Raw genomic sequence first — 27,618 nt, 5'->3', positions numbered from 1 at the left:
TCTAAATACAATTACTTTTTCTTGTTTTCTACTCCTTTCAGTCACACTTTAATAGTCATTCCCACCCCCCCCCCCTCTGCTTAACTATGCTATACTTAATTTATTTTAAACATCCCACCACTGGAATCTGCACCTCTTGGGTTATGCCTCAAGATTTGTAACTGACAAATCTCTAGATCATTCTGTTCTTTTCTCCAGTCGGATAAGGGGATGGGATTGGGTAATTATGATTGGGTAATTTACTCTGCAAGCATCACCCTGGACCAGCACCTACCGAGCTGATTGTTATAGCCGATCTGACTGTCCTACCCAATTTCAAAAAAAAGCTTTGACAGCTGACGAGGCCTCACTCCAGGTTCAGAGTATCAAGCGTTTCAAATTTTAATTCTCGCTTGAGTGACAAAGACATTCACAAACACTATTAAAATATTTTAAATAATTAAAATGATGAACAAATTTGTGGTAAAATTGCCCTTCAGAGCAGAAACAAGCCAGAGGGACAAATAGTTAAGATGATGGAAATCTGACATGAACTTTGAAAATGGTTGGAATCTTGGGGGAAATCAGGCAGCGTCTGGAGAAAGAAATAGTGTTAGCCTTTTCCAACAGAACCAGGAAAGGCTACAGATATGTATAAAAAGGCAGAGGGAATCAGAGAGCAAAGATTCATGAAGAAAGATTAAATTAAAAGGGATAAATTGTGTGATGAAAAAGGGTAGCAAATTGACAAAAAAATCCATATAAATTCAAGAATTCAAATAAAAACAGAAAATTCTATCTAAATATATTGAACTTGGTGTTGAATTGACAGAAATTTTCTTGAAGAAAGTGGGCTTCATAGGAAGGAGGCCAGAGGCCAAGTACAGAAAGGTAGGTTAGAGTAGGAGTCAACCTGATGTAGGGGGAGTGGGAGTCATATATATGGTTTCAATAGAGATATTTCACATCCCATTGTAAAGGAGATATCAATCTAAGCAGTAAATTAAATTGAAAATACGGACAAACCTCTTCTTCTCCTGGAACACAGAACAACACAAAGGCATTTTTTTTTTCAACATTTGCACAAGCGAGTACTATTGGAGATCAAGGAGTTGAGGAAATTATTCTTTCAGAATGCTGAAAATGGAGAGAAGCAGATGATGTTCTTGGTTGTAGCATTGTACTGGAGGCTTTGTAACTAGTGAAGTATGATTTGTTTAATGTGGATGCCGGTGATGTAGGCAATGAATAGTAAGCCTAATGTAGTTCTGAGAAAAGAAGAAAGGATCAGATCTGAGATATTTTCCTTGTTTGATGAAATATCAAGATATCAGAAACATTCATGTAGAAAGCAGCAATGGCAGAACCAATCAGAGACAATGAAACTAGGGAACTGAATAGAATTTTAACAAGATGGAAAGTGGGAGGAAGTACAGTGCCCTCCATAATGTTTGGGACAGACACTTTTTTTCCTTTATTTGCACGTGCTCTACAGTTTTAAATTTGTAATCAAACAATTCACATATAATTAAAGTGCACGTTCTAGATTTCTAAGTTATTTTAGTTTGACCATGTAGAGGCTGGAAAACAAGAATTAAACAATAAAGGATATCTTTCTGTTTTATTCTTGTTAAGTCTCATAATGGTTTCTTTGATTTTCAGTGGCAAAACTGGTCCTCATGCTGAAAATGACAACTACAGACTTCGAAGGTGATCAAAAGCTTAGAAGCAAGGTTTGCTCTCTCATACCTGCATCAATGAAGCAATTAAACATCCCTGAGTAGTTCAAACACCTGTGAAGCAAAATGTCCCAAACGTTAAGGTGCCCTGAAATGAGGGGACTGTATATTAAAAAAATGCTGCAATTTCTACATGGTCAAACCAAAATGTATACAAATAACCTTAAATAAAATCTGGGGGAGTGTGGACTTTAATTACATGTGAATTGTTTGATTACAAATTTAAAACTGTGGAGCACAGGGATAAATAAAGAGAAAAAAGTATCTTTGTCCCAAGCATTATCGAAGATGCTGTATAATCAAGCTTACTTTGAGAACTGGAGGGCTTGTTGGGATCATTTGCCAACTAAAATCAAAGAAGGGAAAGGTCAGAGAATTACCACCTGAAGGTGAAAGAGGGCAAGATCCCTATCCAGTTAAATTCTGCTTTGATGTTAAAGGCAGCTGCACTCACCTTATTTATGGGATTTAGTTCTTGTCCACATTTGAATCAAGCCTCCACTCTGTCCTAAAGTAGTGATCCCAGCAAAAACAAAACTGAGGATCAGTGACCACGTTCACTACAACTCCAATAATCTGATACCAACTGTGGTTTGGTGCTGCTGGACTGGCAGATTTTCTAAGCAATTGGATGTTATTCTTATTAATACACCAATTTTCCAGTAAACACAGTAAGTTTAAAGGTTGTACAGGAATTATAAGGCCCTGTGAATTTCAAAAGAACTAAAAGCCAAACCATCAGTATTTAAACAGTTGGATCGCTGACTAATAGAGTTTTACTGTGAAGAATAAGTTGCACTTGAATGAAATGTCAATGGTAGATTTCATCCTTTTGTAGATAATCAAACATAGAAGAGACTGTTGTAGTTGATTTGCTTCCCTCTGCTTTTGCTGGACAAAATGTATACTGACAATTTTCCACTCTGATGGGTAGAATTTAGTATCCCAGTTATACTGGGTTATCTTAGTTAAAGGCATAGCTAATCCAGGAGTAAAAGACACACTGCTCAGCCAATTTTTCAATGCCACTGTCAGGAAACTACATTGGACAAAAACTGGAACGTGATGCAGGCATGTCATCTGGAGATCAAGACGAGCAAGTAGAGTAAAACCTTGTAAGAACGTGGTAGTTGGGGTCCAAGATTTTATACCGCGTTACAGTTGAGTTGCGGAACAGATGCATGTATGCCAGAGTGCTCACAGATAATCAAACCCAAATATTATCAGTTTTCGAAGGATCTGCTATCTATAACTAACAATTTCAATGAAGGAAAGCAAGCGCATTCTTTTAATATTGGGATCAGGAATTTTAATCAACTTATTTGCAAAATTTGGGGTCCACAGACACCCGCGCTATAAGCGATTCCGTGGATTAACGAATTGTGTTCTAACAAGTTGTTGGTATTATGGGCTGGATAGTCATAAAATCTTCATTTTAATGTTCTTACACATATACTGGACATCATCATTGCAGAGGATGAGAATTCATGAAGCTGCTTCCGGATTGTTGGGTTTGTACTTGTGCATTTTGGAAATAATAGTTATGAATCCTCAAATATCATGCGAAATGTTGAAGTTCCTTCATTGACCTCGCAAAAATAAAACAATGGATGAATGGTCAATTCAGATGGAACCTAAACTGCACGCTGAAAATTGTGCAGAAGTCAGGGTACGGCTAATGAAAATAGGACTGCACTGGTAAAAGAGAGTTCAAAACTTTATTGAGCTATGACCTGATTAGAATACTCCAGATGATAACCAATATTGTACAGAAAGTTGTACATTTTTTTTACATAGAAAACTTTACATATCTGTACCATATATATTTCATCCTTCTCCAAATATTTATTTTCTACATCCACAGTGACTAGGAATGCTTGGAACTCATTTTTTTTTTTAATAATTAAAGCCCAGTTCACAGCCTCTTAATAATTAGATTTCAATATATTTCATCACCCCAAGCCCCCAAACTGATTCATTATTTAATATATTTAATTTAACATCATTTTTATACATAGACAGGAGAACCTACATCAAACATGAACACAGTTTTGTCAGTGCAGATGCACCTCAGATCAACCCTGCAATGATTCAAGTTCCAGTTGACAAGATCAATCACTTTGTTTAAATAATAGACCCTAGACTGTAATATACAGGTAGGGGAAAATTAGTCTTTATTGTCAGGGTAACCATTTCACTAATCGTATTAATGTAAAGGCCTTAGTGCCTTCTTTCACTAATAATTAAGCACATAGCTCCCAGGGACTGTATGAATAACATTGAAGAAAATTTTTAAATATTCACAAAAGCAAAAACAACCCAGTGCACACAATGAACAACAAAATAGCAGTGACTGCACAAAATGAACAGAAAATAATGAAATAAAAGAAACCCATTCTGGAAGAACTATATAGTGTTAAAATTGTATTTTACAGATTTGCATCTCTGTACAATAGATTCACAGAAGGATGGTCATTATAACTTTAAAGATCTTGTGTGCAAAGAAATAGTAGTTACTAGATAATGTTCATGTTCAAGAGAACTGCTAGTATCTGTAACAAATTCAAAATTACTTATCCTTTCCAACCTGCAAGATGAAATAAGATTTTAGTTCCCTTATACTACTCACTGTCAAACTACAGTACACACGTAACAAGATGTTCACAGTATTCCTTCTGTTCACGTTCCATCTTTGAGTCCCAGTGTGATTCACCACATTAGTGACTAAACCACAAAATGTTGATTGCATGTTCAGCACGTTACAGCACTTAGTCTTTACCTTCAAATAATTAATTCAATGAAATAAAGTAGTTTGAACTCATTTTATAGTTCACTTATCTCCATCTTCAGGCAGATTCAATCAACTGATTTAAGCACCATCCTTTACAAAAAGATCAAGGAGGGATTGAGGCAGAAGGAGGGAATCAAAGCAGGCAAAAGCCTGGTCCTTTGCACATCTATGGACAATAATGCCTTGGCTAAGATTGGTGATCATTACTTGTTGCTGGATCCATGCTCTTGCTCTGAAGGATGAGATATTTTAAAGACTAAGCCAATGCGGAGGTAAAATTTACGTAGAATAGCTCTCAATTCTGGAATCAGATTAAACTGCATAATTTCACACAAAAGGGGGTAGTACCTTGATGCATGGGCCTTGAACTGGAATGGAAACAAAGCATAGATCATTTTAAAATGGATATCATTCCAAAGATGCATCAATACAGAGTAGTTCTGCACATATTTTAACCAGGGTATAAACAATGTTCATCATGATGTATCATTCAGTGAATAATCTAGCCTTTTTCAATCTATTTCAGTAGAATTGAAACAAAACCAGGTGGTTATCCCAAAGCTGTTAGTCATTTTTGGACCCCCTTATCCTTAATGCTACATTGATTCCCAAACTTCATGCATCTGTGAAAAGTGTTGATAATGTCAATGACATAACTCCATTGTTCTTGTTTGATCTTAATGAAACAAATCTATCAAAACTGGAATCCATTTCCATGGGAGAGGGGGATTTGCGTAGTCTGAATAGACTTTGAGTTAATAAAGAATGGAAGACCGATAGTTCAGTAAAAACACCACATAATTGCAATTTAATACTCAAAAATGCAAGAGGAACTCAGCAGGTCTTGCAGCATCCATCGGAGGGAAAGATATCTGACCAATGGTATAGCTTGATGAAGGGCTCAAGTCTAAACCATTGGTTTCTACCTTTATCTTTGCTATATAAAGTACATTGTTTGACCTGCTGAATTTCTCCACCATTGTGTTTTTACTTCAGTCACTGCACCTGCAGTCTTGGGTGTTTTACTCCTCCAGTATTTGTGTTTTTATGACAATCATAGCATCAGAACACTTTTGCATTTCACCCTGCAATTTAATACTCAGTTATTTTACCTGCATATATCAGAAGTTATGTATTAAGTGGCAATTTTGACGACAGAAAAAAAAAAGAACTTTGCAGTAAGAACAGTGAACTGCTGCAAGTTTTCAAAATATTCTGTGAGATCCACCAAGTCAGCACTAATCTTTTATTTTAGTAAAAATTATATTGAGTTGATTGAAATTGGAAACAAAATATATTAACTAGATCATCAACTCACAAACAACTCCACTGTACCTTGTTTGGCATTGAAAAAATAAATGTTTTTTGTTAAATATGAGTATATCAGGCATCCAAGCCAGAGTAAGGGGCTTCTAGTAACAGTGACAAGCAAATTTCTTCTCAATATGTACAACTTCTCAAGTCCCATTACTCTCCATCAACATCTGAAATCCCTTGTGATTACACATTGGCTTTTGAAAACTGGAAACAAGCTTTATACTCCAGCATAGAAATCCTGATATTAATGCTTCAAACAATGTAACCAGAACAAAAATATTATCTTCTACTTCCCTCCTATCCCTGTGAGGAAGACATTCTTCCATTAGACTAACATCTTTAAAATTAAAATCTTGTTGAAAATGGGAAAATCCTATTATTTTTAATAACAACACCTTTCAAAGGGTTGTAATGTATTCTAAAGTGTTGATCTGAAATATCAGCCTTTACATCAAAAGAAATGGCTTCACTTTTGAAGCCATTTGTAGACTATTTAGTCATTTCATACTGGACAGCATTACTGTGACTTTTTCCCAATCGTCAGAATTCCCAAACTTTTTATAGGCCAGAGAAGCATAAACTCGTTTCCATTATATTACCAACATATTGTATCTAGAAGACAAGTCTAACTAAAAAAAATCTAATGTTACATCAGCAACATGAAAATTTAGTGAGAATAGATTTTATGAGGAAAGAGATTAGAATTTACCACTGGTAAAGAAAATTGAGAAAGTCTAAGCTAAATACATGTTAACAGCTTTTCAAAGTGGTGATTTATGAAAATATTACCTTTTGTCATGTGGGGCTGTCAACCAAAGGCTTAAATCCAAGGCATAATTAATTGATATACTAATTTACATCTTTCTGATGTTTTGTCAAATGGTTGGTGATTCTTAGGATAATCCAATAATCAAAAGGAAAAGAATGCTTAACATTCACTAAACTGGGTGAGGTGATGAGAGTGTTTTGTTTATGATGGGAATGGTTATTATGGGATAACAGTTAAATTCATTTTGTATGAGCAAAACAATTGTAATAGAGATGGAACTGATAGCAGCATTAAACAGAGGTACATGATTTTTTTTTTAAATGCAGGAAATAGAAGAAACATCCAATAGGCCAGGAAGCCACAGTGGAAGGAGAGAAAAGAGTTAATATTTCAGGTTAATTCTTCTTTGATCACTTGTCGCCAAAGATGCTGGTGTATCCATCATTATTTTAAACATGGCTAACATCCCTTTTTTTAAAAAAGGGAATAAGTGGATTTACGACTTCAGGGTTTCTTTACAGGCAACAAAATGTAGCTTTATAAAGCAAGGAACATGGCAATCAATTTGTGGATGGAAAGCTCTCCAGATAGAGCAATCTGGTTATGATCAGGCACTTGGTTAAACACCGCACCCTATTTTTCTTCAAAATAATGACATGGAACCTTTTGCACTTGTGAGAGAGACAGCAGGGCCACATTTGAAAAATGGCACCTACTACAGATTTTCATTCATCATTGGTGAGACTTGAATCTTCAGTCTTCCAACTCAAGAATATAAAATGTCCAACAAAAGTACCCAACTTGCAACTACAATCTAAAGACTCAACCACAAAACAATTCTGCTTTAAGAAATAGCTGTTCAAATTCTAATTCTTACCCTTTCGTCATTTATTTTAAGGACTTTAGTTAAAAACAGTAGTAGGAGATTGGTCCAAGCTTCTCGGTGACTTTCTGAGGTAAGTGTCAGGAAATAGCTGAGAGCTTCACTGCAAACACTATTGAAAGAAAGTAGTGTGAATTAAATCAAATACAATTCACAAAAATTAGTTCCCCAGCATGCTCCCTCCCCATCCCTCTTGAAAAAACGTCACTGCTTGAAACATTGACATGCATTATGGTTGTTTCCCTCCAGTTTCTCATTGTTTGCTCAATATTCCCACATCCACAATCCCAGGGCAAATTCCAAAGGAAAAATTCAATTGATCCTTAGTTTTTACTTATGTCAACATAGGCAATTTAATAAGTCACTGAATAATAGTGGATGCCAGTTTCTCAAAATATTTTATTTTAAAATATCAAAACAGCAACCTGTTAAACTGTATAAACTGTTATGTGGAACACCCTCTTGAGGACATAAATGCCATTAATAATCATCTAAAATTTTCAATAAAATATTACAAGGCCATTCTTCCCATATATCCATGAAAGATTTTGTGAAAACAAATTCAAGCTGCTTAGAGAAGCCCAGGTAAATAGTTTTAAATGAGGATGCTTTCCAAAATGCTAGAAACATTGCATGAATTTCTACTATTTAACAGACTGGGAAGAAAATATGCAGTAGACATTGGACCCTGGAAAAATCCAGTCTGAAGGTGACAAAGGCATAGATCAACCATGAACACAATTTTTTTTAAAAATAAAAATCTGTTTGGCACTTGGGAAAGTTGAAAAAAAGCCTGTGTAGTCATGATTAAAATATATAATTTCTGTGAAAAATGATAGGTTCTTTTGAGATAATGACACCAGCCACAAAAAAAATCAATTGAAGTTGAGAGTAACAGAAATTGCTAAACCAGTCATAAACTTTACAGTGGCTCCTTATTCGGCAGCTTACAAAAGCTAATAAAATCTGAACTTAAAAATAAAAATTAAAAGCACATGATTTAACATTAAAGATTTAACATGTTACAAACTCTATTAAATTAAAAGAGCACCAAATCCCCTTTCAACTATATGAATGGAATCTCTGTTCCTGTGCAAAGCCTAATTTGACACAGTTCCAGTGGGCTAGGGAAGCTATCCTGCTAGACTCCATGAGCAGGTTTGCCAGATTTTTAAAAATTTTAAATTAAAAAAGTTGTAAAAAGTGTCAACAGAACCAAAAAGAGTCTAGAAATATTCTAAAACAACCAAAACCCCCCAATCGGTACTTTCTGCCGCCAACCGATTCAAGTAAGAGCTAAATTTCTGTTTTTGCTGTCAAAGGAGCCAAATCTGGCAACCCTGTCCATGGGTCCAACGTTGAAATGCAGTTGGTAAAATAAGTAGTGCAAGAGTCAAGTTTGCACAGAAATTCCAAATATTAACATAATGTTATGGGCCAGGACCCCAAATCCTAGCAGCAATAGAAATTCATCAAGACAAATGGTTACTTAAACAAAAGAATTTTTAAATTTTCTTTAAACATAAAAACAGGATCAAATTTTAACTTACTACTATCAACTTAGCCAAATTTAAACCCCTTCTAATTCTAAACACACGTGTATATACTGTGTACAAGTTCAGAAAAGTTCTTTGATTCACCGTCCAATCTCACTCCTCCAAGTTCACAGGTATCAGGCAATTCTTATTCTGTCTGATTCCCTCCAATCAGCCACTTCAGTGTCTTGCTGAAGAAACTTGCCCCATCAGGGTTTTCCAAATGATAACCTCTTCTTCTGCAGATCACCAGAGTTCCACTTATTCTCTTATTTCAGGTTAAACACTCTCTTGTATGGACCACATGGGTTGCTTCAACAGGTTGAACTCAGAATTCACAACCCATCTTCAAAGCAAGCTGCCAACTTTCCATGCTGCAGAAACCAGTTCTCTCTCTCTCTCCCCCCCCCCCCCACCCCCAGAAAAAGTCTGTTTGGTCTCCTCTCTCTCCCTCTCTCTGCTTGCAAACACAACCACTTCACAAAACAGATCTCATTTAAAATGCCAGAGCTCTGGCATTTTAAATGAGATGTTTTGTGAAGTGGTTGTGTTTGTTTGTGACCTACACTGCCCCCACAATCTATCTCCTTCAAAAATATATCTATATATAATATAAAATATTATATAATCCATCACAGTATACACAGAGAAACACCAGAATTTCCCCAAAACATTTGGCACATTAGAAATGTGGGTGTAATTTAATTCTCCCTCCCACTTCATTTTCATAATGTCCTTTTAACAGAACGATTAGAAAAATCTGAGTGCAGCGAGAAAACTCAGAGTAAGAACTGCTACTTACTTAAGTAATCGTTGCTGAACTTCAACCCAAGCATCACTACGATTTTTATCGGTGTACATCCGAAACAAGATACGCAAGCCGCAAGCAATGCTACTGGTCTCTTGTTTTAAAAGATTAGGCTTTGATTTGCCTTTGAAGCCTGTGTGAAAAGAAAATATGCATAATAAAGCAAAAGTTCTGGGCCTGCTTTAAGGACTCTTACTTTTGCACTTCATTGACTTTTTTCTGTATTGCAGTTTGTTTACATTTCTTTATTTGTTTACATGTGTGTGTTGAGTCAGTTTTTTTGCATTGCCAATAAGTGGTAATTCTGCCACGCCCACGGGGAAAAGAATCTCATTTTGTCTTGTGATGTCTTGTATGTACTCTGACAATAAATCTGAATCTGCTAATAAAGCCATATTTAGTTTTGTAAAGGAATTCTTTTCCATCTGCAAAATAATTGATTTCAGTTCAAGTCACAGCTGAGCAATTTTATAACCTAAGTTAAAGATGGCATTACAATGCAGTATTCAGAATGTACTGTACTCTTGGAGGTGTACTCCTTCAAATGAGATGTTAAACCAGTTTTTCTGCTCTCTTGGGTAAATTAAATATCCAACATGATTATTTTGAAGAACATGGAATATTAGTTTGGTATTATTGCAGGTATTCATTCATCAATAAACATTTCAATTGAGACCTGGCCATTCTCACAATACTACATGTGGAAGCTTGCTGTTAAAATCTGGCAGTTTACCTACTTACAGCAGTGCCCAAAAAGCAAAAAAATAAAAATGTCAATGCAGGAAATCTGAAATAAAAATAGAAAATGCTGGAAACGCTTAGTATCTATGGTAACCTTGTGAATCTTTCCTGCATCCTTTCCAACTAATGAAAACTTTCCTATTAGCCGGGTGACCAGAACTGAACACAATACTACAGTATCCTTGGTGCAAACCCAAGGATACCTTGGATAACCAAGGAAACAATGCATCAAACCATTTCTGCTCTTCAACACAAGATTCAGTGGTGGAAAGTTGATTTCACTGGCATCCTGACTTATTTTAATCACATAGACATGCATTCTTAGATTAGCTCAACAATAAATGGTACATCACTCTCGACAGAACTCCTGGCTCTGTCTCAATGTTTACCTTTACTGCTGGATCAAAAGAAGATGACTTTGCCTTCAGTTGTTCCATATCCAACTCAACCCTGAGTCTCAAAAGCTCAACTTACTGTTTCTCCAGCAATTTGTGTCTTGCTCTCACTAAGCTTTTCCTATCAATGAATGCTTCCAAATGTCCTTTAAGTGGTGCAATTATACCCATCTCTTCCACTTCCGCTATTTGGAGTTATAGATTGATGGAGAGAGAGAGAGATACAACATGGAAACAAGTCTTTGGTTCAGATTCTGCTTGAACCCATTTACTTCACAACAGTTGGTGTACTGACAATTATCTTATTCTTCCCCTACCTCCTTAACCTTCAATGCACTATTTAAAACAGCAGCATGTTTTAACCTGATAACAGAACACGTATCCCATTCAACAAAAAATACATTTTGGTTGATTGATAATGCATTTTAAAATATTGGTTACCTTTGAATGTCATGACACATACCATGTCTTCATAGAATTTACACAATAAATTGACACAAAATATCAACTTATTACAATAATTAGGATTTTAAAGTGATTGAAATTAATTTAACAATGAACTGCAAAATAAACATTTTACTCTTAACACCTCTGTTACTGAATTTGTGCACAGATGTAGTTTAGAGTGAACAGTGAAACATTTAGTATTAGCAAATGCTCTTAACCCAAGTTCATAATGATGCTATAGGATACAAAAACATTTGTATCTGCAACTTATGGATAATTTCGTGACATTCAAGACCCATTACAAACCTGCTTTCCATAGTGCAGTCCTCTGTTCATTGTTAGAATTAAAGGACTTTGCAAATCGATGGGACTCTAGTAGGCAGTCAAGGAGTTTGAAAAGTTGTTTTGAAGTTAGATAATGATACATTCCTTGGTCTTGCTTTTCAACATGCACATCAGTATCTATTGCATCCCTCTGTAAAAAGGACAGAACAGCCATTAATTCACTTATTCTCATTGTGTTAATGACAATCATATATTTGAAAACAAAAACAGTGACGTCCTGATGAATGAAATGTGCATAACTGCCACTGTTCTCCAACAAGTCGCACCTCACTGCCAAAAACTAGATTTCTGATTTTCAGGAATTATAATCCAGAGGTTTCATGAAACCAATGCTAACATTTCTACCATCATTTGAATTGGTTGTTAGCACATAAAGTTAATTGCATAACATGCTTGGCCTGCAGATCAATTGGTTGTAATTTTAAATCAACTGGCCAGTAGCTTTATCAACAAGCAGAGCTTATTTTAGATTCATCACAATAATCAATTATTAATGTTGGCAACATTACTGACTGTGATATTTAAGGTTGGAGGTGCAGGAGGTAGACAAACTGCTCTTATGAACAATACTTTCTATCCTCACGCCATTCCAAATGTCTCCAAGTTAACCTATTTTGGCATAGAATATATGCTTTATAATTATTAAATACCCACTCCATAATCTGTTGGCACCACAATCAACTTCTGGAAATTGTCTTATCTAAACGGACATGAAGTTGTTTTCCTGATCTGGCAAGCTGCACAAACAGAATGTAGAGGACTGTCGTGCAGAATAGATGTCAACAAAATGATGGTAGAATTTATATTTCCTCATTATTTTGCAGAGGCCATATTCACACAGGTTGTAAAGGATCCACAAATTCTGTGGACAATTTCTCCATAGATATTCCTGAACAATGAGTCCTTGCTAAATGTTAAATAGGTTCTGAAATGGCTCCATTTGTGTAAGTGCAAAAGAACAAAATATTCCACAACTTTGATTCTGGTTCTTGCCAAGAGCTTTCAGAGAACACTGGGCAAAAATTGGTAACAATATACAAAAGATCTTGACAGAAGTATCCCACCACCCGATGGCTTCTCCATCAATCTTTGCTCAGCAACTGCTGGTTAACTTTGGATCAAGGTTGTAGTTACAAAATTATCCTCTGGCTTTTGAGCTCTTCCTACTTGAATGAAATACCCCAACTATTGTGCGTAGTAGAATCAGAATTTATTGTTATGAATATGTTACAAAATTCATTGTTTTTCAGAAGTATTACCAGAGCAAAATTGCAATTAAATTACATTTTGAAAAATAATTAAATTAGTGCAAAGGAAAAGTGAGATAATGTCCACAATAGGTGCTGGTAAACAAGAGAGACTACAAATGCTGTAAAACAAGAGAAACATTTCAGGCCAAAACTTTGAAGTAACATCAAAAACTACACTCGATAAATTTACTCTAGAGAGAGCTCCTGTCATAAGCCAAATGGCACCAACCCAGCTACTGGATAATGCTGAAATGTACTCATGGATTTCTGAATTGCCAGTTATTAAGAGCATGCCGGTTTGTGAACTGCTTGATAACCAATCCATTACTGCAGAGCTTTGGATGACCTCAAATTTGAAGTAAATTCTGAGATAACTGAACTAGCCTGTTTAAAGTGGTAACTTTCTTTGCAGATTTGTTTTTGTGGGTGAGTCAATGAAATTTCCTGCTATTTTTCATCTAATTAAAAAAAATTTCACAAACAGCTGATTATTACCTGAGCCGCTGCCAAGTTCTCAGCATCTTCCTTTTTGCTGGTTGCAGGAAAGAATACAATGTTGTCGATTGTCTGAATTAATTCCAGCTGGACAACACATTTGATAAGAAGTGCAGCAAACAATCTTTGCTCTTGTACTCCTAAAAAAATGTTTCATCAATAATTTGTCATTTTGAAAACGATGCAAGAATGTAATAAATTATTAATAAATTAATACTCCATGGATTATTGAACAATCAGATATGACAACATACAGTAACATATTTAACTCATCATTTTTGAAGGTCATCAATCCAAAAAAAAATGTCCATGCCACTTCAAACAATAAACTAGCACCCATGAGGAAAAAAAAATAACTGAAAGTTGGGTTGAAGAGATATATTTTAAGGCACATATTAAAAAAGGAGAGTAATATGCTTCAATGTTGGGACAATTCATTTCAAAGATAAGCAACAATTTAGAATTAGTGGAGGGCAGATAACCTGGAGATTTAGAGGAATCAAGAACATACAAGGAAGGCCAAGGTCAGCTTCAAAAACATAGATGAGAATGTTAAATCTGAGAAACATCTTAATCAGGAAACTGCTCAGCAAGCACAGCAGTGATTTTCAAAAAGTACCTGGCAAGACTGAAATCATGAAAGATCAGCAATTAATTCAGCATGTGCAGGATTTGAAAGGCCTTGGTTAATCAAGAGTTATATCACTCAATAAGTGCATTATTTTGTATTTTTTTTCCCAACATCGCAAAAACAATAGAGCATATAGAAAAAAAGAAGATACTGGGGACTCCACTATGAGTACTTCCCGGCAGAAGCAAAATTATTCCGGGTAAACTTGTCACAGAGAGCAAAGGAGTGACTATCACATAGTTCCATTATTGAACCCAATTACTGGAGGGTGGTGAATTGTATTCAATCTGACATGCCATAGGATATCTGAAATACCTGTTCTTACAGCTGGTCTGATTGTTCAGTACTGGAGAATCAAACTTCAATTGTGCACAAGCAGTAGGACTGGGGATGATCTCCAATTCAGATGATGGGGCAATCTGTGGCAGCCCCCTCAGGGTGCCTCAGAAAATGAAGGACGAACGCTATGATCCAGCAGGCTGCATGAAGCCCGCAGCACTGCCCTCCAATTGGCCACAACCAAAGGAGCCTAACTGGCCTATCAAAGCAAGCGGATTACAAATGCACCAATCAGCGCTGAGGGGGCTTTGACCCTGCCTCTCAGCTTGAGAATAAAATCAGGGCTGTGAGCCCAATAAAGCTCAGTGTTAACCACACTCAACTGGGGTTCATGTCGTTCTTTCTGGGAACAACGTGTTCTTTCTCAGCTAACCTGCATACAGCTATAACCTCTCATGCGCTAGAGGCCCTGCAGAGCCAGAGCTTATAGCAGCTAGCTACAAATCTTTGTTTAAAATAGTCAAATTTGCATGTTGACAGTAAAATCAACTTTATTAATTTTTGATGTACACAGTTTTTTTTAATCATTACTCAAAAGCTTTCTTTTCCTCAAAGCCTTGATTAATGCTGCACATGTCCAAATGAATTATCAATCATTTGGTACCTCACATTTTGTCCAAACTACAAGATGAATTTAAATGGAAGGGTATTAGAGACAACGAATCAACACAGAATGCCTTGAAATTAAAATAGTAAATGTTTGGTAGAGAGTATCTGTGAAGAAGAGTTAATACTCTAGACTAATAACCTTTTACCACATAGATACAGATGGTGGGAAGGAAAGAAAAATCAAAAGATGTTACACCTGAACAAAGCATACAACACCAACATTCCCCTCTCCACCTCTCTGCAACTTAAAATAAGTCTATATCTTCTCCTTTCCAGCTACAGGTAATTAATCCAATTCATTATCTTTCTTCTCTCCACAGATGTTGAAAAGTTTTCAGCATTTTCATTTTTAAAAAAATGAGATTTCTTACAGCTTTATTGAAGAATATGAGGTTCCAGTTACAGACGTCTGGTGTCGTAATATTTTATAAACCTGTACATTCAGAGATGGTTTCATAATACGACAGGAGGCAAAAATAGAAAAATATTCAACTTGAATAGAAGAGAAAATTACATGGATTCTGAAACAGTAAACTTTAGGGTAAACTTGAAATGTTTCTATCAAGGAATCTGTCGTGGCATTATCAGAAACCTCGAACAGAAAATACATATAACACAAACAATAACTTGATAGTAATTCTTACTTGATGACATCTTAGCTTTAGCTGCATCATCACTGGCAGTGGATCCGAGACTAAACTGGCTCTGACGCCAGTCTAAAAGATTCTTCTCTGTGCTGGTGACAGACAACTGATCCTCTCCCTTACTCATGACATCCAAGGATTTTTGAGAAACAGCATCCTATAAGAAGTAAAGAAAATTGCAGGCTTTATTAAATTAAAACAGAGATATTTCAACACTGCAATTTATCATATATTTATGAAATTTTGACTTTTAGTGTTATTTTAGAACATAGAACACTGCAGCACAGTACAGTAAGTCTTCAAATTTGTGCTGACATACATATTCCTTCCAAAAAAAAAGTACTAAACCCACCCTCTACCCTGTAACCCTCTATTTTTCTTTCATTCATGTGTCTGTCTAAGAGTCTCTTAAATGCCCCCAATGTTTCAGCCTCTCCACCACCATCCCTAGCAAGGCATTCCAGGCACCCACAACTCTGTGTAAAAAAAAATTACCCCTGATGTCTCCCGTAAACTTTCCTCCCTTCACTTTGTACGCACGTCCTCTGGTGTTTGCTATTTCTGCCCTGGGGAACGGGTGCTGGCCATCCACCCTATCTATGCCTCTCATAATTTTGTAGACCTCTATCAAGTTTCCTCTCATTCTTCTACGCTCCAAAAAGAAAAGTCCCAGCTCTGCTAACCTTGCCTCATAAGACTTGTTTCCCAATCCAGGCAACATCCTGGTAAATCTCCTCTGCACCCTCTCCATAGCTTCCACTTCCTTTCTATAATGAGGTGATCAGAACTGAACACAATATCCTTTAAGTATTTTATTGTATTGTATATATTGTGTTTTATTTTATTTAAATCTAAAAACAACTGTTGCTATGTATCAGCAATCAAAACATACTACTAACATGGGATATCTTACATTGGTCATAATAAATGACAGGTAAATTCAGGCTATGTCACAACACATCATCAGTTGAATGCTTCATATTAATGTTATCTGTTACATTGAATATATCAGGGGCATATTTCAATAAGGTCATCTCAAGGGCTTGATTACTTTCTTTATAAAAATGCAGTTTTTCAGAGGAAGAAAAGTCTCTATTTAATATTAATGATTTTGCATAAAAATCTTAGTTAGTCTGAACAGCCTGGTTTAGAACTGACATGCTCCAACCACCAATCCTGTGAAAACATCTAGGTAAGGCACTGATTCAAGAAGATAGCTAACATTATACAGGACTGCCTTACCTTGGACACAACCTGTTCTTACTGACTCCTTTGGAAGGAAGGTACAGAAGTCTGAAGATCAGCTTCTATAGCTTCAAGATATTTCCTTCCAACGGCTATCGGGCTCTTGTACCTCTTGTTACACTTATCATGGACTGCTCCGACACCACGTAGGTGAATATTTATCTATTTTTTGTATTTATCTCTTTTTAATTAATTTAATGCAAGCTATTATGATTTATTTTTGATGAACATCTGTTTGGCTGCAGCAGGTAAGAATTTTAGTGCATTATCATACACATTGTACCGTAAACGCATTATCATTATGTTCAGCACAGACAGGCGAGCTGAAGCGCCTGTCCCTGTTTGTACTGTGCTATGTTCCATATACCTTCTCATTTAAAAATGAATCATTCACACTGATTATAATAAGCGAATTACTACAACACAAGAACCCACATTACCAAAGCAACAAGTAAGCATTGTTTGAAAGTAATAATTATAAGGAGAAAATTTATGTAGGACCCTTAAGATTCCCAATTTTCAAAGAGTGATAGATAAAAAAAGAAGGGAGGAATGGTTTCAGAAGACAACTACATTTATTAATGACAGTAGGGGTGAGTATGGGATAGTCCACAATTATTGAAGAAATAGGATATTTTGGATGTCCTGGAGTGGAAAGCCTCATCCTGGAAACAAATGCAGCAGAGGCATTGTGAGAAAGGAATGGCGTCCTTACAAGTTATAAGTTGGGAAAAGGTATAATCCATGTAGCTATGAGAGTTGGTGGGTTGGTAATAGATATCTGTGGATAGTTTTTCCCCCAAGATGGAAGCAGAGAGATCAAGAAACAGGGCAGGTAAATTTAAGTTGGTAGCGAATTTAATAAAATTGTCTGCACAGGTACAGGAGGAGGCACCAATGCAGTCATAAAAATAATGGAGGAACTGGGGAATAGTATTCGGGTAGGACTGGAACAGGGTCAATTTCAAACATCTGACAGAAAAGCAGGAGTAGTTGAGGCCTTTACGCTTGCAATGGCTGCACCCTGGATCTGCAGGAAATGGGAGGAGTCAAAGCAGAAGCTGTTTAGGGCAAGAACAAGTTCTTCTATTTGGAGGACAGTGTTGGTTGATGAGGAGTGTCTTGTTTCCAGCATATCAAATACTGCACGGAAGTGGAAGACAGTGTACAATTGTCACACAGAAGTATGTTGCAACTTTGAAAAGAATCCTTTCAGTATTGGGACAGAAGTAGAAACCTGTAATTGATTCAGAATGAAACTATATGTTTGAAAAATTTGGAAAGGAAATAAAAATAAGCAACATGGCAATTGTTTACAAGGATTGATGAATCAGATTTTTGTTCAGGTTAACAAGCAGATTTGGGAGAAGTACCTGAAGAGAGAGAATCACATTTAATAAATTTACTACTATCATAACTGCCTCAAATTATGAACTACTGATAACTTCAACTATTTGATATCTATAATTCTGATCTACCGCAACTTCTGGTAAAAGCTAAAGACAACATGACAATTCAGAAAATAATGAAATGCATACCAACTGTTTTTCTCCAGCATCGTTTTGTAATGGAGAGTCGCCTTCAGAGTGTGAGGATCGCCATGTTAATAAACTAAAATACACAAATTATAGCAACATTGATTCAGTCACAACTAAAGTTTTGAAGGTTATTATTATTATAACAATAGATTTGATTAAAATAGGTCTCAGACTACAAAATGGTAATTTTAACATTGAAATCATTTGTACATGTGTTAAGACAAGAAATGCAGACTAAACTGTAGTCTAAAAGACAAAATATATCAAGCTTCACGATCAAATCTGAACACTTTTAATACCTGAGTTTCCGTAAAATTCACTTTGTGTTAATGACTTTATCTTTTCTGCCAATTACAGACTTTCAGTCTATTAAAATCTAGATTTGTTCTGCCCCTTTTTAACATTTTAATCAAATTCAATAAAACTGATCAAGATGCAAGAATGTTCGATTAAAATTTCATTACATCTGAAAATAATAATTTTGATTATCAATGACACATGATTAAATGCAGAATTAGCAACTCACTGGAATGAATAAATTAGCCACGTTATTGCACTGCTTAAACTAAGCTCATAGTTCAGGTAACCAGCCAATAAGCTAACATTATGCATGGAACCTCTCTCCTGAATTATCTCTATCCTAGAAATGATAGCAACTTTCACAGGATCTTAGACATCAGTTGCCCAGAACTCCTCTAAACCTCAGCAGATACAAAATGAGTTTGTCCAACCTTTCCTCACAAGACAACAGGCCCTTTTCAGTTGTCACATTGTTCAAAGCTAGTTCACACCATTTATCTCCATCCCTGTACGAGTCCAAAACTACACAATATTCTGGATGTGGTTTCATTAATGCTCTGTAACAGAAGCATAACCTTCCTACTTAATTCATTTACAATAAGTGATAATATTCTATTACTTTCTACTCTCCGCAATTTTCCCTCTAAGATAATGGGTAATTCACTAATGGACACTCATATCCAGGGGAATGTATTCTGCCAACAACTCTTGGTGTCAGACAAAGGGGAGTAGACAAGAAGAGAGCAAATAAAGTAAAACCTTCAAATATCGAACATTAGATGCTTTAGTCAGATGTTATTTCCTTTTACTAATATATTGCCAGTCTTTTATAATGTACTGTATCCTCTGAGTAGCAATACAAGAGTATTCTGAAAATGTATTACTTTTTTTAAAAGAAAGGAGCGCCAGAATTTAATTACAAAAATAAAAATATGAGGAAAGTTACAAGTACTTCTTCCATTATAGAGGTTTCTTACGCATGAGGAATTGTGGTCTTGAAGATGTCCAACATGCAATTGCAAGTTTTGTCCCATGTTTCTGGCAAAAATTTTTCCCCATTCAGAATAACAACATTTTCCAGACAATTAGTCCCAGACCGAGCTAGTTGTTCATTATCTGAGAAAAGCAAGGGATCAATTGATTATAAAATTGAACCTTATCCTTTTTGTTTATGGCTACATTTGCATGGTAGCTGCAGCATAGCACAACTGCCATCACCTATCTTGTCAGTGGTCTTGCACAAGTTACATAATGAAACAAAATCTTAAGGCTGCTCATATTACATATTAAAAGTCATATTTTAAATTAAGAAAGCAACAACTGACTAACTTGTATACTCATGAATACTTGTATTTACTTTACCTTGCTGAACACACCAATATAACTGTGCAAATATATCATCCAGTAGGACATCATTAAGTACTTCAAAGTACTGAGTAAATACATCACAGATAGCATAAAGTGCATGGTTGCAAGTGGTGGTCATCCATTCAGCTTTCTGGAAAAACAAAAACATGCTTACATCAATATCCCAAAAACATTATTCTGTTATCCTACCAATTTCCACCCCTTCTCCGCATGCACCCCCCCCCCCCCCCCCCCACATGCACACATCCGTCCTGCTAACCCCAGCATACAGACCACTGGCAAAACAAATTGGTACAGTTCGGAGGGAGATCAGAACGTGGGCTGAGGAATACACAAGCTCAGTGACTGGCTACATCGGCAAGTGCATTGAGGATAACACCGATATTAAACACTTCACACCCAAGGCTAACCAGAAACCATGGTTGGATGCAGAGGTCCATGCCCTTCTCAGAGCTCGTGATGCTGCCTTAAGGACAGGGGATCGGATTGCACTAAGATTACCCAGGGCTGAACTCTCTCATGCAATCTGGAAGTGGTCTGGACACCTTCTATGCATTGTTTGATGAAAAGAACAGGATGACACTAAAGAAAGCTCCATGTCCCCATAATGTAAGTGCCCCCTTCATACCCAAGGTGCAGAAAACCCAATCCAAGATGAACCCACACAAGGCAGCAGGACCAGACAACATATTTGATCAGGTGCTGAAGAATTGTGCAGACCAAATGACGCAGCTCTTCACAGACAATTTCTACACCTCACTGCATCAGACTATGGTCACCGCAGGTTTCAAGATATCTACCATCATCCCAGTACACAAAAGGGCAACAAATAACAGGTCTCAATAGGCCCTTTCAGATGGCCCAAACACCCTTGTGCAAAGATAAAGATTATACCCCCTTGTGGCTAAATACCTACCTGAATGCGTCGAGAGCCCCTCCGAGGCGCTGACGCCAACTCTCCTCAGTTCAGCTGCACTAAGCGGCTGTTTAGTGGCAGGCTAATGACTCCATCAGCCCATTACCCAACTCCCCAGGTCTGCTACCTGACAGCCTCCTGCCCTGCTGGGGAGGGAAGGTTGTCAGGGGCCGTCAGGGTATGTTAGAGGGTGGCCAGTGCAAGCTGTGACAGCCCTTCGGCCACTTTGGTCTTCGGGGCCGCTCTCTGTGGCTCAAAACGCAGCATAGCAATGTCAGTCTTCCCTACCTATAATCCCCCATGTAGCTGGAACTGTTCTAGGAAACACAGAAACATCAGTAACATCAGGTGATAATAAACGACACACACAACTGGTGAGAGTAGGGTAGGGAAGACAGCCACTGCTATGCTGCATATTTATGATGGGTGAAGCTGTGGCACCAGTCTCCCCATCTCCATCAGATCCGGAGGGCACAACAAGGCACCTCTGGATATGAATGGGACACTGGAGCAGCCTTTTAGGGCTGCTGTCAGAAAGGTGAGTTTGCAGTTTTCAATCCACTCCTGTTGCCAGCCTGAAGGCAGAGGGTTCACCTGAAATGGTCTAATGACTACTGTCATGTAGTACTGACCTCTACCTTTATGAAATGCTTTGATTTTCTGGTGAAGTAACACATCAAAGCCACATCTCCCAGTCACTCACCTATGGAAGAAACCGCATCACTGATGATGCTGTCCTTTCACTCCGTCCTGACCCACCTGGAGAATGACGCCTCATACGCCAGGCTGCTGTTCATTGACTTTAGCTCGGCATTTAATAACATCATTCCTCAGAGGCTGATGGAAAAATTATCCTTACTAGGACTCAACACGCCTCTCTGAAACTGAATTTTGGACTTACTCACGGAAAGACCATTTTGTCCGGATTGGTAGCAGAATATCAAGCACTGTCAATCTGAGCACTGGTGCTCCTCAGGGCTGGATGCTCAGCCTGCTCCTGTTCACACTACTGACTCACGATTGCATCGCCAAATCCAGTTCCAACTGTGTCATCAAGTTTGCAGATGACAAAAAAATAACTGGCCTCGTCAGCAAAAACGGTAAGTCCTACTATAGAGAAGAGGTGGAAAATCTTGTGGTATGGTGCAAGAATGCTCGAGTCTCAACGTGGACAAGATGAATGAGATGATTATGGACTTCAAGAAGTCCACGTGTAACCACCTTCCACTACACATCAATAACAATGTTGTGGAGAGAGTAGAGAGCACCAAGTTCCTTGGAGTCCACTTAACTAGTAAGCTATCAGGGACACACACATCTCTTCACTTGTCAGGAAGGTGCAACTGTGATTGCACTTCCTAAGAAGACTTTAGTGGGCAAGGCTACCGGCCATCATCATGACAACCTTTTAGAGAGGCCATATCGAGAACGTTCTGGCTGGTTGCGTCACAGTGTGGTATGGTTGCTGCAGAGAAATGGATTAGAGGTCAACCCACAGGACCATAAGAGTGGCAGAGAGGATCACTAGAGCCTCCCTCCTCCCCATCGATGTGATATACTAGGATAGTTGTCTGAAGAGGGCACACAAAAAGTTGAGAACCCCTTCCACCCTGCACACAGCATCTGTCAGCTGCTCCCATCAGGAAAGAGATATAGGAGCACCAGAGCCAGCACCACCAGCCTGAGGAACAGCTTCTTCCCACAGGAAGTGAGAATGCTGAACGACCAAAGGAACTGCTCACACTAACCGTCTGAGACTTTCATATTCATGAAACAATATTTATTCTTTTGATTGGTTGAATACTTGTCCTACACATGCATTGTCTGTATGTGTGTTGTGCCTGGTTGTGTGACTGCGTGTTTTGAACTGAGGACCAGAGAGTGCTGTTTGGTTGCACTTGTGACATCAGGTGATAATAAACGACACACACAACTGGTGAGAGTTGAGAGCTATAATTGTTTCAGGGAAGTTTAAAAAGGAAACAGAGCAGAGCCAGGACACGACAACTGGTGAGTCAAAGCCACAGCAAAAGAAATAGCATACAAGGAAGCAGAAATTAGTGGGAAGAGACAGGACTGGGAAGCTTTTAAAAGCATGCAAAGGCATCAGGACAGTAGGAAGAAAAATATGAACTTTGAAAGGAGGCTAGCAAATAATATAAAAGATTCTAAAAGCTTTTTAAAGTATTTTAAAAGTAAAAAACAAAGAGGCAAGAGTAGTTATAGGACCAATAGAAAATGACACTGGAGAAATTATGATGCGAGACAAGGAGATGGCAGAGGAACTGTGTATTTTGCATCATTCTTTGCTGTGGAAGTCATTAGTAGTATACTGGACTTCAACGGGCGTCAGGGCAGAGAAGCGAGAGCAGTCACAATCACCAGAAAGGAAGTGCTTGGAAAGTTAAAAGGACGAGGGATAGATAAGTCTCCCTGACCAGATGGAATGCACCCTCAGGTTCTGAAAGATGTAGCTATAGAGATAGTGGTGGCATTCATTGGTAAGGATCTTCCAAAAGCAATAGATTCTGACATGGTTCCAGAGGACTGGAAAATTGCAACAATCACTCCGCTATTTAAAAAGGGAGGGAGGCAGGAAAAAGGAAATTATAGACCTGTTAGCCAAATATTGGTGGTTGGGAAGTTGTTCGAGTCAACCTGTCAATTATGAGGTGATGAATTATCTGGAGGTGCTTGAGAAAATAGACTAAAGTCAGCTTGGTTTGTTGAAGGGAAAATCTTGCCTGACAAACGAACTGCAATTTTTTGAGGAATCCACAAGCAGGCTAGACAAAGGACATGCAGTGGATGCTGTACATTAGGACTTTCAAAAGGCCTTTGACAAGGTGCTGCACACAAGGCTGGTTCACAAAATGAAAGCCCATGGAATTACAGGAAAGATATGAGCATGGGTAGAGCATTGGTTGATCTGCAGAATAGAGAGAGTTGGAATAAATGGATCCTATTCTGGTTAGATACCAGTTAACAGTCATGTACTGCAGTTCCTTTTATATTGTATATTAAGGATTTGAATTACGGAATAAATGGCTTTGTGACTAAGTTTGCAGCTGATACAAAGATAGGTGGAGGGGCAGGTGGTGATGAGGAAACAGACCTATATAGATTAGAAGAATGGGCAAAGAAGTAGCAAATGAAATACAATGTTTAAAAGTATATCATAGAAGCATTTTGAATGTTGAAAGGCCGAGACAGAATAGATATGGCAAAGTTATTTCCCATGTTAGGGGAGTCTTGGACAAGAGGGCATTTCTTCAGAATTGAAAGGCAAATGTGGAGGAATATTTTTAGCCAGAGAATGGTGAACCTCTGGAATTTGCTGCCATGGGGGGCTGTGGAGGCCAGGTCAATGGGATTATTTAAGTATTAAAGGTTACGGAGAGAAGGCAGAGAAGTGGGGTGAATGGGAGAATGGATTGGCTCATGATGGAATGGTGGAGCAGACTCAATGGCCCAAATGGCCTACTTCTGCTCTGATGTCTTATAGTCTTAATTGGAAAACACACACACACACACACACACACACACACACACACACACACACACACACACACACACACACACACACACACACACACACACACACACACACACAGAACACAATTATCTATTGTGAATTGCCACTTCCAAGTTCTAGATCATACAAAATCTTTAATTCTTTTATAAACTTTGAGTGGGAGACAGAGACTAGCTTGAAGATTTCCAAGCCAACAAAGTGTAAGGAATTTTCTGTTTGAAAAGTTGCAACAAATATTTGCAGTAAAAACACAATGCTGGTCAAACAGTATACTTCATATAGCAAAGATAAAGATACATAACCAATATTACCAAGGTAATAAAATATGTAGGCAGGTGTCCAAACAGAATAGAGGTGGAGGGGGGAAAGGTTTAGGAAAAAAGATTATTTCTTTTCTTAGCTGAATGGCAACAAGGGAGTTTTCAAGTTTGTTTTCAAGTTTAGTGAGGAACATTCAGGTAAGAGTACTTTTCTTTTCCCCAGAGTAATGTCACCTCCTGTGAGCTGTGAGGTTGCTCGAGGGCTAGGAAAACTTGGCGAGCAAAGCAAAACTAAGAGGTTACCGCCTCACTTTCATGTAACAAGGTCCACCAACCATCGAGTAGTAGGCTGGTTGCCCATCTATTAATTCATCTCCATTAAACTACAGGTAGGCTGATGAGAAGTAAATTTGATTTTTTTTTTAAAGCATTTTTGTGTCTTGTCTGATCACAAACCATCACTTTTATAGATTTGTTGTTTCTTCTGACTCCATAATATTATTGTGAAAACAAAGAGAGAAGATGATTTTTTTTCTTACAAGCAGATCAGACAACATAGAATTCTTTACAACTAAATGGTGAAAGAGGCAGAAATGATAAAAGTATTTAAAATTGTTTGATTCAATATTTGATACAAATAAGCTAAAAAGGGTCAAATAATGTGCATGTAAATGACACTAGAAAAGTAACACTATCTGAAAATTTTACAATTAACTGAGGTGAAATGTGCTAAATGTATTCATACTGTATAGAAAAATTCTATGATTCAAACTTATGAATAAAAATGCATACCTCTGTCTGTTGTTCTGGTAGTTTCATGTTGTCAAAGATCCTGAAAACAATCCTAAACAGATCTTGCCACCAATGTTTTTCAAAAGTATGACCATACGTTTTCATTATTTCAAACATCACAGTTAATCCCCTATAACAGGATTTCAAAAAAAAAGATCAAATAATGATGAAATGTGTACTTATTTTAAAAAATGTATTTACTGGTGTATCACACACCTTAATTATAGTGACTATTTCATAAATATATTTCAACATGCCAAAGTCCCACTTGTTTCAAAATGAGGCCATTATCACTCCATTTTTGAAGAAAAGCATAATAACAGATCTAATTGACCACTGACTGGTGGCCTTGACATCCATCATCACAAAATGCTTCAAGTGTCTGTTCATGACTCATGTCAACTTTCGCCTACCAACCAGCCTTCACCCATTTCAATTTATCTGTCGGCCAAACAGATCTAAGCAGATGCCATCTCAATAGCTCTCCACTCAGCCCTAGAAAACCTGATGCCAAGACATGAATGTTGGACTACAGCTCTGCCTTCAGTACCACATTTCCACGTAAACTGATTGCCAAATTATAGGATTTCGGCTCCAGGAACCCCCTCTGCAACTGAATCCTTGACTTCCTGTCAGTAAAGATGGTCATCAACATTTCTTCTACAATCATACTCAATACTGGCGCTCCTCGATTATATGCCCTCCGAACAGCTACATATCATTCTAGTGCCATCTTCAAGTTGGCCAACACCATCACAGTTGCGCTGAGTCAGAATACAGGAAAGAAACTGAACGTCCCGTGACATGAGACCAAGTTAACAACCTCCCTCTCAAGAGAGATGATCAGGACTTCAAAGAGAGGCCAGAGTCTATACTCCTGCCCACATTAATGGCAATGAAGTTGAAAGAGTAGATAGTTTCAAATTCTCAGGAATTAATATCTTCAATGACCTGAATTGGGACAAGGACATCAATGGTATGATCAAGAAAGCATATGAATGCCTCTACTTTCTTAGAAGACTAAGGAAGTTCAAGATGTTTCCTCTCTCCCCCCCCCCCCCCCCATTGTCCTTCAGCAATTTCTGTACGTGCACCATCTAAAGCAGCCATCCTCAACAGAGGCCATACAGTTCTCCTTCCTCCCCCCACCCCCCCCCCCCCACCCACCTCCACCCCCGGGGTCTACAGCACAGACAGAAATAATAAAATATTTTAAATCATTTTTTAAAGTGATTGATCAGACAGAAGACTAGAAGAAGCCAACTAAACTAGACTACTTCCTGCTTCAGAACAGCTTACGGAGGCCATAGCCAAAAAAATGTTGAGAATGGCTGATCTAAAGCATACTTTCTGGATGCATCACTACATCAAGATCAAGATTGGAAGAAACAACAGAAAGTTGTGAATGCAGCTCAGAGCACATCCAAAAACATTCCCCTCCCCACTCCATCTATGTATCTAGTTGTGATGGTTCCAAGATAAGGCAACCTCATACTGAAGGACTCGTCACATCCCCAACACATTCTTTTGACCTTTGGCCTATTAGGGAGAAGCACCTAACAAAAGGCTTAAAAAAAAAAGATTTTTTTTTCCCTTTAGGCTTCAGGCTCCTGATTAATAGTGATGGCAAGCTGCCCATGCTTGGTGCTAATTGACTTTCCTTCAACTTAGTCTTCATCCTCTACTCTGTAAATTGTGCTCTATATTCAGTGTGTGAAAGGCTAGAGATAATCTATTAGTCAGTTCATAGAAGAACATCGTATAGGGTAGCTTGAGATAAATATAGAAACTTGGCAATGAGTCACCTTCTTGGAACTCTGCAGTACCCTGGTGAAGATAACCCTTGACAGCCATGCAGTCAGGAGTTCAAGGATTTGTAACCAGTTTCAATGAACATAATTCCAGGTCAGGATAGTAAGTAACTTGCAAGTGGGAGCATTCCCATAT

The 27,618-nt window shown here is 37.6% G+C and overlaps 1 protein-coding gene across 2 annotated transcripts in view; it reads right to left on the bottom strand.

The window, feature by feature from the left end:
• Positions 1 to 3,417: 3,417 nt before the first annotated feature.
• The window catches only part of arfgef1 (ADP-ribosylation factor guanine nucleotide-exchange factor 1 (brefeldin A-inhibited)), a 178,134-nt gene continuing 153,933 nt past the window's right edge, over positions 3,418 to 27,618 (bottom strand). For both annotated transcript variants that reach the window (XM_069921321.1, XM_069921322.1), the window contains 11 exons: positions 25,672 to 25,801; positions 20,163 to 20,298; positions 19,778 to 19,916; positions 18,501 to 18,573; positions 15,718 to 15,874; positions 13,495 to 13,634; positions 11,711 to 11,879; positions 9,816 to 9,954; positions 7,473 to 7,590; positions 4,858 to 4,877; positions 3,418 to 4,741 (listed from right to left, as the gene is read on the bottom strand). In XM_069921321.1, the coding sequence (XP_069777422.1) occupies positions 4,588 to 4,741; positions 4,858 to 4,877; positions 7,473 to 7,590; positions 9,816 to 9,954; positions 11,711 to 11,879; positions 13,495 to 13,634; positions 15,718 to 15,874; positions 18,501 to 18,573; positions 19,778 to 19,916; positions 20,163 to 20,298; positions 25,672 to 25,801 (1,375 nt within the window). In that variant the 3' untranslated portion in view covers positions 3,418 to 4,587. The remainder of the gene's footprint in view (positions 4,742 to 4,857; positions 4,878 to 7,472; positions 7,591 to 9,815; positions 9,955 to 11,710; positions 11,880 to 13,494; positions 13,635 to 15,717; positions 15,875 to 18,500; positions 18,574 to 19,777; positions 19,917 to 20,162; positions 20,299 to 25,671; positions 25,802 to 27,618) is intronic.

This window comes from Narcine bancroftii, chromosome 2 (assembly GCF_036971445.1).
Source record: "Narcine bancroftii isolate sNarBan1 chromosome 2, sNarBan1.hap1, whole genome shotgun sequence".
In the NCBI taxonomy this organism is placed as follows: Eukaryota; Metazoa; Chordata; class Chondrichthyes; order Torpediniformes; family Narcinidae; genus Narcine; species Narcine bancroftii.
The sequence above is the reverse complement of the archived record's forward strand: the minus strand, read 5'-3'. Positions and strand labels throughout refer to the sequence as shown.